At 36.9% G+C, this 12649-nt stretch overlaps 1 protein-coding gene across 1 annotated transcript in view; it reads right to left on the bottom strand.

The window, feature by feature from the left end:
- LOC113418394 (platelet glycoprotein 4-like) overlaps positions 1–4130 on the bottom strand; it is a 28589-nt gene extending 24459 nt beyond the window's left edge. The window contains exon 1 of the mRNA XM_087969123.1: positions 4011–4130. Coding sequence (XP_087825249.1) covers positions 4011–4130 — 120 coding nt within the window. The remainder of the gene's footprint in view (positions 1–4010) is intronic.
- Between the last annotated feature and the right edge of the window lie 8519 nt (positions 4131–12649).

Genomic DNA, 12649 nt, shown 5'->3' with positions numbered 1-12649 from the left:
TAGTTGTTCTGGTGTGCAGGGCTCTATAGCGTCATTTTGAGGGTAGGAGTTGAGCCAGTTTATGTCCGGGATGTGAGGGGTCTGTGGATATTTTCACAGCCCACTTTTTGACTCATGCAGTATACAGGTCCTCCATGGAAGGCAGGTTGGTAGCCATTGTTTTTTGATGTGGTGCGACACCTGGAAAAATACAGCATCCTTCACTTCATCCTCCAGGGAAAGATTGAAGGCAAATAAATGTCCAGGCAGAAGAAGAACATCATGGCTTCAAAATCTAAGGGACTGGGTTGGACAAAACTCAACAGCACTTTTTTGTGTGGCTGTTGATAGGATTGCCAACACTAACGCCTACATCCGATGACAGATATATGGCACAAGAAGAAGAATTGTCCTGGAGATTTATCTTGAGTGTTGGATGAAATTGCCATATTTCTTTCTATGTTATTCTGAGTGTCTTGATCAATTTCAATTGGTTGTTTACAACATAGAATAATAAGGTTGCATGAGACCTTGGGGGTCTTCTTGTCCAACCCCTTATTTGAAAAGAGGAGCCTATATGCTGTTCTGGGTAAATCGTTGTTCAATCTCTTCTTAAAAGCCCCCAGTGGTTTCCAGTTTTGCGTGGCTTCAGCGGCAGCAGGAATTCGCAACTGTCTGCGATTCCTGCTGCGTTTGCCGCCAAGGTGCCCCCGATCCAAATGGGTCAGGGGGATATGGCTGCCCTGTAGAGGCAGCCGAAGAGAGAGGGGATCTGGACAGGGGTTTGGGGTGTCGCAGACCCCTCCTCAGCCGGAAAACCCCTTTTTCCCAAGGTGGTGGAGCGGCGGTCAGTAATGGCCACCACAAAGAAGCTTGCAGCTGGGTAAGATTTGTGCTAGAGGAAGCAGGAGAAGTGAAAGTGCTGGCTGAGCCAGGACAATTACAACTCTTAAACATCCTGGAAACTGAATTGCTTGAATTGCCTGAAAGATACATTGTATCCCTAAGAAGATTGGAAAGCAGCGGAGAAAGCTGTCAGGGAAAGTTTTTTTCTTCACTCTCCCACCCCATAGAAATAGCAGACGGAGATCTGGAAAATTTATATGGGCAATCAAGGTAACTCAATTTGCAAGTTAAAGCCAAGGGATAAAGGATTCCTGGACATTGGATTTAACAACTTAAGAAATCAGAAAACCTGCATTGGAGGTATGGATTTCTGAACATTTAAAGGAAAATTGTTGTTGTAAGTGGGAAGGAGAGGAAAAAAATTGGAGCAGAATTTGAAAAAGGAGGAGATTGCCTAGAACTTTAAAGAAAGACATATCTTAATTGGAACTCTTTGATTAAATAGTAACCCCAGAAAGAGAAATAGAAGAAAGAAAAAAAGTATTAAAAGAAATAGTTTATTTGGATTCTTTGGTGACTTTGGAACTTTTTGGAATTATTCTTGATTAAAAATACTTGGGTGGTTGTTTTGGAAAAAAAAATTCTCTTCACAATGGCATTGCTTGTGGATGAACTAAAAATTGAATATAAAAAATATAAAAAAGAAGAACAAGATGGAAAAGATACTTTGGGCACTCTTTTTCAATTTCTAGAAATGGCGGTATGCACTTATGAAAAATTGACTACGCAGCAGGACGACTGGGACAAAGAAGAAGAAGCCATCTTTGATGAACAATTGGTTCTTTTTGGGGAGGAGGAGAAAGAGGAAAAGAAAGGGGGGATTTTAAGGCTTGAAAAAACAACCAAAAAAGAGAAAAATGAGATGAAAGGTGGATACAAGGTTAGAAAACAACAGAAAGGGGGAAAGCAGAAGAAGAAAAGGGAGGAGGAGAGACAAAGGGGTAAAAAGGGCAAGGAGAAGAATAAGCAAGAGAGAAAGGAGGGGATGAGAAGCCTTAATGGTGGGAAGCAAGATTTAAAGAAACAAAACTTATTTAGAGACAATGGGTAAATTTAATTGAAAAAGGGATTCTGGAAGGTACATAAGATTGTGTTTTTATATGTGTATTTAGAATAAAATGTTTAAGATATAAATGAGTATCAATATATATGACTTAGCTTTTTAATGGTATTGATAGTGGTCTTATATGCTTTTATTTTGTTATTGTTGTGTTTTTGTTTTTCTCATAAAATTTATTGTGTAATTTCAGAATGTACTAAACAGAATCCCAATATAAATTAAGTGTTATATTAAGTATTATTAAGCTAGGGGAAAGAGTCAAAGGCATCGCTCCAATCAGTGTACAGGAGAAATATATTTAAAGAGAAAAGATGAATGGATAGTTGGAAATAGAACAGACAAAGAATGATAAGTATTATGAATTGAATTGAGATGAGATAAATAAAATAAAACTAAGAAAGATAAAAGAGGGAAGAAGCTATATAGAAAATTGAAAATGGTAATAAGATATGGAATGATATATAAAGTGAATATGATTTTTGAATTTGTGTCTGTGCAAAGAGTTTTAACCCGGGATCAAGCAGCTTTCAGAAAAGATGTCTTATGTTTTTTATGTTTTATGTTTTGTTTGTTTGTGTATTGTTTTTGAAGGGCAATAAAATTTTAATTAGCAAGAAATATAATTTGGATAATAGAATGAAAAGGAGAAGTTGGGATAAGATACGAAGTTGAACAGATAACGTAAATATATATATTACAATTTGGAACTATTTTGTATATTCTATTGGTTTTCTTAGAAAAAATCTTTTAGGTTATTATGCCTTGATTGTTTGTGTATTGTTTTGTAAAACTAATAAAATTTGTCTTTAAAAAAAAAAAAAAGCCCCCAGTGATGGATCACCCACAACTTTTGGAGGTAAACCATTCCACTGATTAATTGTTCTCACTGTCTGGAAGTTTCTCCTTAATTCCAGGTTGCTTCTCTCCTGGATTAGTTTCCATCCTTATTGCTTCTTGTCCAGCCTTCTGGGGCTTTGGAGAATAGCTTGACTCCCTCTTCTTTTGGGCAGCCGCTGAGAAATTGGAAGACTGCTATCCTATAGTGTCTAGTCCTTCCTTTCATTAAACCAGACATAATTCCTAATTCTACACTTCCTGGCTGCAAATAGACAGTCAAAGGAACATCTGAACATCTCACACATTTGTTTACTTTTCATCCACACACACACCCAAAAACAATCCCTCCATTTGAAGAATGAAACAGCCAGAAAATCAGCAGATGTCTGTCCCACCGTTAATGTCACAGAAGCTGAGTAGCAGATATGAGGAGAAACCATCAAAGTTTAGATTAACAGAGTTGTCAGTCATCTAGTCCAATCTGCTGCCCAAACAGGAGACCTTACATCATTTCTGACAAATGGCAGTCCAATCTATTTTTCAAAGTTTTAAGTTATGATGGCTCCTACAACTTCCAAAGGCAAGCTGTTCCATTGGTTGATTGTTCTATCAGAAAATGTCTCCTTATTTCCAGGTTGAATCTCTCTTTGATCAGTTTCCATCCATTGTTCCTTGTCTGGCCTTCGGGTGCTTTGGAAAATAGCTTGACCCCCTTCCTCCTCTCTGTGGCAACCGCTCAAATATTGGAAGACTACCCTGTCTCTCCTGGTCCTTCTTTTCATTAGACTAGCCAGTTCCTGCAACCGTTCTTCATATGTTTTAGCCTCCAGTCCCCTCATCATCCTGGTTGCTCTTCTCTGCACTCTTTCTAGAGTCTCAACATCTTTTTTATAGTGTGGTGCCCAAAACTTTCTCCTTATTTCCAGGTTGAATTGTTCAGTTTCCTTGTTCAATTTCCATCCATTATTCCTTGTCTGACCTTCGGGTGCTTTGGAAAATAGCTTGACCCCCTTCCTCCTCTCTGTGGCAGCCCCTCAGATACTGGAAGACTGCTCTCCTGTCTTCCCTGGTCCTTCTCTTCACTAGACTAGCCAGGCCCAGTTCCTGCAACCGTTCTTGTTTTAGTCTTTAGTATTGCTGGTGGCAGTAATGGTTTACATCATAAGCAAAGGTTTAGAAAAAAGCGATAAAAACATGCAAAAATGTGGGAATTGGAGGCTGCTCTTACCTTTTTTATTAAGTCCTCCATGAGGTTATTTCCAACTGGGATTAAAATTCCCCCGAGGATGGCCAACACTGCCCCAATGATTGTTCCCGTCAGCAAACCACAATTTCGATTACACTCCATGTTTCTTCAGAGTCACAGGTCCTTGCAGCTGCTCCTTCTGTTCCTTTGAACTTTTAAAAGTTTTTTTCTGATGTTCCCTCAAAATATATATCACAGAGATCTAAGCATGTTTTCAAAAGAGGTTAAAGTACCAAGTTCAGCATAAACTGCTCAGTGGAAGATCATTGAGAAACATGTGGTGGGGCGGGGAGGAAAGCAATTAAAACTTAGAATAGCAAAGATGAAAAGTTGATATAATGGAAGCCTGGCCAGATTGAGATTGACAAAGCAGTTCCCATTTAATATCAGAGTTAACTTTTCTTTTTCTTTATAGGAGATTCAGAAGTGAAGATCAGTAAGCAATCATTTCAGACTGAATTGTCCATCTCTTTCTAAAATAAGTCCGCGTTTTGATCCAGAAGCTGTGTGGGTGGTGTAAGGACTAATCTGAAGTCACATTTTATTCAGTGTCATCATAACTTTGAATGGTAATTAAATAAATGCTTGTAAGTTAGAATAAAATTCTTTATCGGCCAAGTGTGGTTGGACACATAAGGAATTTGTCTTTGGTGCAAATGCTCTCAGTGTACATTAAAAAAAGATACATTCATCAAGAATCATCAAGTACAACACTTAATAATAGTCACAGGGTACAATAAGCAATCAAATCATGCTAGGAAACAGTCAATATAGATTGTAAGGAGACAAGTGACAAAGTTACAGTCATACAGTCACAAGTGGGAGCGGATGAGTGATAAGGAGTGATGATTAACAGTAACAGTAATAGTAGTGCAGACTTGTAATAGTTGAACAGTGTTGAGATATGAAGTTATATACGAAGTTAGTAGCAGTAACAGAATTGGAAGGGATCTTGGAGGTCTTCTAGTCTAACCCCCTGCACAAGCAGGAGACCCTATACCATTCTAGACAAATGGATGTTCAGTCTCTTCCTAGAAACCTCTAGTGATGAAGCCCTCACAATTTCTGAAGGCAAGCCATTCCACTGGTTAATTGTCCTTACTATTAGGAAGTTTCTCCTTAGTTCTAGGCTGCTTCTCTCCTGGATTAATTTCCATCCGTTGCTTCTTGTCTTGATTTCTGGTGCTTTGGAGAATAGCTTGAACTCCCTTTTCTTTGTGGCAGCCCCTCAAATATTGAAAGATGCTACAATGTCACCCATAGTCTTTCTCTTTCTTGGACTAGACATACCCAGTGCCTGCAACCATTCTTTTCTTGTATCTGCCTTCTGAAATGAGTGAAGGAAGAGCATTAGTTTAAACTAACTCAGTTTAAAGTCCTTCTGAGAATGTTGGATAGTGTAAAATGGTTTAAATATCCTGCTTATCTCAACATGGAAGAGAGGCTGCTCAGGAAAACACTTTGTCTTGTTGTCTTTCCAAACCAGAATTCAATGTCCAACTATTTACCAAGTCTGCATTATTATTACTATTAATCTTCTCATCACTCATTGCCCATCCCCTCCCACTTGTGACTGTATGACTGTAACTTTGTTGCTTGTATCCTTGCAATTTATATTGACTGTTTCCTAGTTTGATTTGATTGCTTATTGTACCCTATGACCATTATTAAGTGTTGTACCTGATGATTCTTTACTCTTTTTTTTTTAAGACAAATTTTATTAGTTTTACAAAACAATACACAAACAATCAAGGCATAATAACATAAAAGATCTTTTCTAAGAAAACCAATAGAACATACAAAATAGTTCCAAATTATAATATTTACGTTATCTGTTCAACTTCGTATCTTATCCCAACTTCTCCTTTTCATTCTATTATCCAAATTATATTTCTTACTAATTAAAATTTTATTGCCTTTCAAAAACAATACACAAACATACAAAACATAAAACATAAAAAAACATAAAACATCTTTTCTGAAAGCTGCTTGATCCCGGGTTAAAACTCTTCTCACAGACACAAATTCAAAAATCATATTTATTTTATATATCATTCCATATCTTATTACCATTTTCAATTTTCTATATAGCTTCTTCCCTCTTTTATCTTTCTTAGTTTTATTTTATTTATCTTATCTCAGTTCAATTCATAATACTTATCATTCTTTGTCTGTTCTATTTCCAGCTATCCATTCATCTTTTCTCTTTAAATATATTTCTCCTGTACACTGATTAGAGTGACGCCTTTGACTCTTTCCCCTAACTTAATAATACTTAATATAACACTTAATTTATATTGGGATTCTGTTTAGTACATTCTAAAATTACACAATAAATTTTATGAGAAAAACAAAAACACAACAATAACAAAATAAAAGCATATAAAACCACTATCAATACCATTAAAAAGCTAGTCTTATATATTGATACTCATTTATATCTTAAACATTTTACTCTAAATACACATATAAAAACACAATCTTATGTACCTTCCAGAATCCCTTTTTCAATTAGATTTACCCATTGTCTCTAAATAAGTTTTGTTTCTTTAAATCTTGCTTCCCACCATTAAGGCTTCTCATCCCCTCCTTTCTCTCTTGCTTATTTTTCTCCTTGCCCTTTTTACCCCTTTGTCTCTCCTCCTCCCTTTTCTTCTTCTGCTTACCCCCTTTCTGTTGTTTTCTAACCTTGTATCCACCTTTCATCTCATTTTTCTCATTTTTGATTGTTTTTTCAAACCTTAAAATCCCTCTTTTCTTTTCCCCTTTCTCCTCCTCCCCAAAAAGAACCAATTGTTCATCAAAGATGGCTTCTTCTTCTTCTTTGTCCCAGTCGTCCTGCTGCGTAGTCAATTTTTCATAAGTGCATACCGCCATTTCTAGAAATTGAAAAAGAGTGCCCAAAGTATCTTTTCCATCTTGTTCTTCTTTTTTTATATTTTTGATATTCAATTTTTAGTTCATCCACAAGCAATGCCATCGTGAAGAGAAAAACTTTTTCCAAAACAACCACCCAAGTATTTTTAATCAAGAATAATTCCAAAAAGTTCCAAAGTCACCAAAGAATCCAAATAAACTATTTCTTTTAATACTTTTTTTCTTTCTTATATTTCTCTTTCTGGGATTACTGTTTAATCAAAGAGTTCCAATTAAGATATTTTTTTTAAAAAAAACAAATTTTATTAATTTCAAAGACAAACAAATCATCATCAACCATTACATATTTGAACCTTTTTCCATTATAAATTTTACAAGTCAGATAAAACCTTATTTTATACAATACAATTCTTTGAATTTCCGGTTTGTCGGCTTTGCGAGCGGTAGGGATTCGCGAAGCTGCGCGATCCCTGCTGCGCTAGCCGCTTTTGGGGCTCCGATCCGAAAGGGTGCGGAGCAAGGCTGCCCTGCAGGGGCAGCTGAAGGTAGGGGGGATCCGGAAAAGGGTTTGGGGTGTTGCAGACCCCTCCCTGGCCGGCAGAACCTCCTTTTACCAAGACGGCGTAGCGGCGGTCCGTAATGGCCGCCACAAAGAAGCCGGCAGCTGGGCAAGTATGCGCAGGAGGAAGAGGAGAAAGTTTTTAAAAGTGAAAGTCTTCTTGGTCGATCCAGGACTCTGAGATATATTTAATTTAATTCCTGGAAGTGATGACTTTTTGGATGATTCTTTCCACAAGAGAAAGTAAGCGGCAATTCTGAGGTGCTGAAAGGAAAGTTTACTCTCCCTCCCGATGGAATTAACAAACGGATATTGAGAAACCTGTTTTTTTTTTCAGGTAAAACTAGCTTTATGGGATAAGTCGGAAGGGAGAGGACAAAAAATATATTTATCTGGTTGGATTTTGTTGGAGGAGATGCCTTAAGGATTTGGAGACAGAAATAAAATTTTAATAAGGCTTCAAAACACAGATTTGGATTTTCTTTTTTCCTTTGTCTGATACTACCCCTGGAAGAGAAAGTGGAAATTTTGGCTTGGCTTGGATTGATTGAGGATTGTGGACTTTGGGATTGTCTTACTTTTCTTTTGGAATATTTTGGTTGGAGTAAGAAGAAAGAGGGAAAAAAGAAAAGAAAAGATTTATAATGGCTTTCTCCCTTGAGGAATTGAGGGATGAATATGAGCAAACAAAAGCAGCCTGTAAAGATGGTATGGAAAAAGCTTTTCTATTTTTAGAAATGGCGCTGGTTAACTATGAACAGACAATGCGACAGATGGAACAACAACAAGAAGAAGACGAAGACACCATCTTTAATGAATCCCAAAATTTATCTAAGGAAGAAGGAAGGAAGAAAGCGAGGAAAATGAAGGACTTAAGATCTAAAAAACATTTAAGAAAGATATGATGCAAAATAAATACAATGATAGCAAACAAGAGAAAAAGGGAATACAACAGAGAAGGGATGCCAGCAAGACAGAGGTTAGAAGAAGGGGGTAGGAAGATCTGGTGGGGAAGAAAGAAAGGGAAAGGCGGAGAAAAGCCACAAAGTTTTAAAATTGGATGGGAAAAGAGGAATCTTTTTCAGGGATAAAGGGTAAAGTATAAATTTTCTTTAAAAAGATTTTGCAAGGTACATAAGACGGTATTGTAATATTTGTATTAGAAATAGAAAATTAGAATGGCTTAAGAGTTAATAAGAAATTAAAATGTTGAAATGTTTAATAATGATTGATTTTTAAAATGTAATAAAATATTGAAGGGAAAGGCAATGAGAATGCTATAAGATTTATTATTTAGATTTATTATTTAACTACGTATTTAGGAGGATACTATGTATTTAAACATTTCCGATTTATTACTCTGTTTTTATTGTTATTAAAAGTAAAAATTAATAGATAGAATGTACCAAGCAGAATCAGATTGGATATTAGGTGTCATTTTAAATGTTAATCTAATATTTAGGGAGAGGATAGAAAGGCATCATACTCTGATTAGAGATTTCAGGAGAAATTTTTTTTTTTTTTTCATTATAAGGAATGAGATAGAGGGATAATAAAGGATGGGCAAAAGATACAAATATAATGATTTAAATTAAGATGGATTGAATAAGATAGAATTATGAAGAGTGAAATGTGTGGAGAAGTATATATAGAAGATACAGAATGGTAAACAAAATAGGTAATGATCTGTAAGATGAGCATGAATATAATTAAAGCCCATATAAAGAGAGGTACCGGGGGCCAAGTTACTTTACTAAAAGATTTTTTATATGTTTGTTTGTGTCTGTTTATGTTTTTGAGAAGTATTGGGGAAACCTTTTAGAAACACACAAAGAGAATGACGATAACCAAGTCAGAAAGAAATAGAGGACAAGAGATGTTTTTATGCTCATTTAGAAATGGTTTAAAATAGAATTGTATTGTATAAGATAAGGTTTTATCTGACTTGTAAAATTTATAAAACAATTCTATTTTAAGCCATTTCCATATGAGCATAAAAATACCGTATATGCCGGCGTATAAGACGACCCGCGTATAAGACGACCCCCAACATTTCCACTCAAAATATAGTTTGTTATATACTCGCCCCTCTTCCGCACGCCTTCCACTTTTGCACTTTTTTTTTTTTGAGGCACTTTTGTCTACCGTGGAAAGCGAATCCCGTGAAGCCGAAAGAGCAGCCAGCCTTCTCCAGCTCCCAAGGAAAGCGAGGCTCGCACCGCCCGGGCTCCGCTGAGGTATCCGGCTGGGGCTGTCAGGAGTTATTGCCGCTGGCGCGGCTCCACACGGCTCCAGTCCCGCGTTGCCTCGGGAAGGAAAGGCAAAAAGGAAGAGCCGCGGCGGCGCTTTGCAATGGCAGCAGCGGCTCCTGGTTTTGCCTTTCCTTCCCGAGGCAACGCGGACTGGAGCCGGAGCCGCGCCAGCTGCGTCAACTCCTGACAGCCCCAGCCGGATACCTCAGCGGAGCTCGGGCGGTGCGAGCCTCGCTTCCTTGGGAGCTGGGACAAGGCTGGCTGCTCCTTTCGGCTTCACGGGATCATTCCACGGTGCGCAAAGTGCCTCAGCCAGCATGGCAGCCGCAGTGCTTCCCAATTACTATTTGCCGGCGTATAAGACGACCCGGCATATAAGACGACCCCCAATTGGAGGCATCTTTTCAGGGCAAAAAAGTCGTCTTATACGCCGGCAAATACGGTACCTCTTATCCAATTTCTCTTTACTTCTCTTTACTCTTATTCAATTTCACTATTATTATTTCATCTATTTCTTTCTGACTTGGTTACCATTATTCTCATTCTGTATTTCTACAAGGTTTTATTAATTCTCTCAAAAACATAAACACACAACAAACAAACATATAAAAAATCTTTTAGGAAAGTAACTTGGCCCCAGGTACCTCTCTTTACATGGGCTTCAATTATATTCATGCTCATCTTACATATCATTACCTATTTTATTTACCATTCTATATCTTCTATATAAACTTCTCCACACATTTCACTCTTCATAATTCTATCTTATTTAATCCATCTTAATTTAAATCATTATATTTGTATCTTTTGCCCATTCTTTATTATCCCTCTATCTCATTCCTTATAATGAAAAAAAAAAAGAATTTCTCCTGAAATCACTAATCAGAGTATGATGCCCTTCTATCCTCTCCCTAAATTAATTAGATTAACATTTAAAATAACACCTAATACCCAGTCTGATTCTGCTTGGTACATTCTATCTACTAATTTTTTTTTTAATAATAATAAAAACAGAGTAATAAATCCAAAATGATTAAATACATAGTTAAATAATAAATCTAAATATTAAATCTTATAGCATTCCCATTGCCTTTTCAAAAAACAAATGCTACTATAATAGTTTTATAATAACATCAATACCATAGTCATATTAAACTCTTTAATTAAAACTCAATATTCTAAACATTCCCTTTAATATTTTATTAAATTTTAAAATCAATCATTATTAAACATTTCAACATTTTAATTTCTTATTAACTCTTAAGCCATTCTAATTTTCTATTTCTAATACAAATATTACAATACCATCTTATGTACCTTGCAAAATCTTTTTGAAAGAAATTGTACTTTACCCTTTGTCCCTAAAAAAAATTCCTCTTTTCCCATCTAATTTCAAAACTTTGTGGCTTTTCTCCGCCTTTCCCCTTTCTTTCTTCCCCCACCAAATCTTCCTACCCCCTCTTCTTCTAGCCTCTGACTTGCTGGCATCCCTTCTCTGTTGTGTTCCCTTTTTCTTTTGTTTACTATCATTATATTTATTTTGCATCTTATTTTTCTCTTTCTTGAATGTTTTTTTAAATCTTAAGTCCTTCATTTTCCTCACTTTCTTCCTTCCTTCTTTCTTAGTTAAATTTTGAAATTCATTAAAGATGGCTTCTTCGTGTTCTTCTTCTTGTTGTTCTTCTGCCTCCATCTGTTGTATTGTTTGTTGATAGTTAACCAGCGCCATTTCTAAAAAAAGGAAGGCTTTTTCCATACCATCTTTACCGTCTGTTTTTGTTTGCTCATATTCTTCCCTCAGTTCCTCAAAAGAAAAAGCCATTATAGATCTTTTCTTTTCTTTTCTTTTTTCCCTCTTTCTTCTTACACCAACCAAGATATTTAAAAAAAAAAAAAAAAAAACAATCCCAAAATCCTCAATCAATCCAAGCCAAGACAAAGTTCTCCCTTTCTCTTCCAGGGGTAGTATCAGACAAAAGAAAAAAGAAAATCCAAATCTGTATTTTAAAGCCTTATTGGAATTATATTTCTGTCTTCAAATCCTTAAGGCATCTCCTCCAACAAAATCAAACCAGATGAATATATTTTTTGTCCTCTCCCTTCCGACTTATCACATAAAGCTAGTTTTACCTGAAAAAAAAAACAGGTTTCTCAATATCCACTTATTAATTCCGTCGGGAGGGAGAATAAACTTTCCTTTCAGCACCTCAAAATTGCCGCTTATTTTCTCTTGTGGAAAGAATCATCCAAAAAGCCATAGTTTCCAGGAATTATATTAAATGTATCTTAGAGTCCTGGATCAACCAAGAAAACTTTCACTCTCAAAGGCTTTCTCCTCTTCCTCCTGCGCATACTTGCCCAGCTGCCGGCTTCTTTGTGGCGGCCATTGCGGACCGCTGCTGCACCGTCTTGGGAAAAGGGGTTCTGCTGGCCGGGGAGGGGTCTGCAACACCCCCAAACCCCTCTCTGGATCCCCTATCTTCAGCTACCCCTGCAGGGTAGCCTAGCTCCGGACCCGTCCGGATCGGAGCACCAAAAAGGCGGCTAGCGGCGGCAGGGATTGCGCAAAAGAGTCGCAAATCCCTGCCACTCGCGAAGCCGACAAACTGGAAGTCTCCAAGATATATCTTTCTTTAAAGTTCTAGGCAATCTCCTCCTTTTTCAAATTCTGCTCCAAATTCTTTTTTTCCTCTCCCTTCCCACTTATAACAACAATTTTCCTTTAAATGTTCAGAAATCCATACCTCCAATACAGGTTTTCCGATTTCTTAAGTTGTTAAATCCAATGTCCAGGAATCCTTTATCCCTTGGCTTTATATGGGGTGGGAGAGTGAAGAAAAAAACAAAACTTTCCCTTGACAGCTTTCTCCGCCGCTTTCCAATCTTCTTAGGGATACAATGTATCTTTCAGGCAATTCAAGCAATTCAGTTTC

Source organism: Notechis scutatus, chromosome 6 (assembly GCF_049901735.1).
Source record: "Notechis scutatus isolate UNSWTSFEM ecotype Mainland chromosome 6, rNotScu1.2, whole genome shotgun sequence".
Classification (NCBI taxonomy): domain Eukaryota; kingdom Metazoa; phylum Chordata; class Lepidosauria; order Squamata; family Elapidae; genus Notechis; species Notechis scutatus.
Note: the sequence above shows the minus strand (reverse complement) of the source record. Positions and strands in the feature narration are given on the sequence as shown.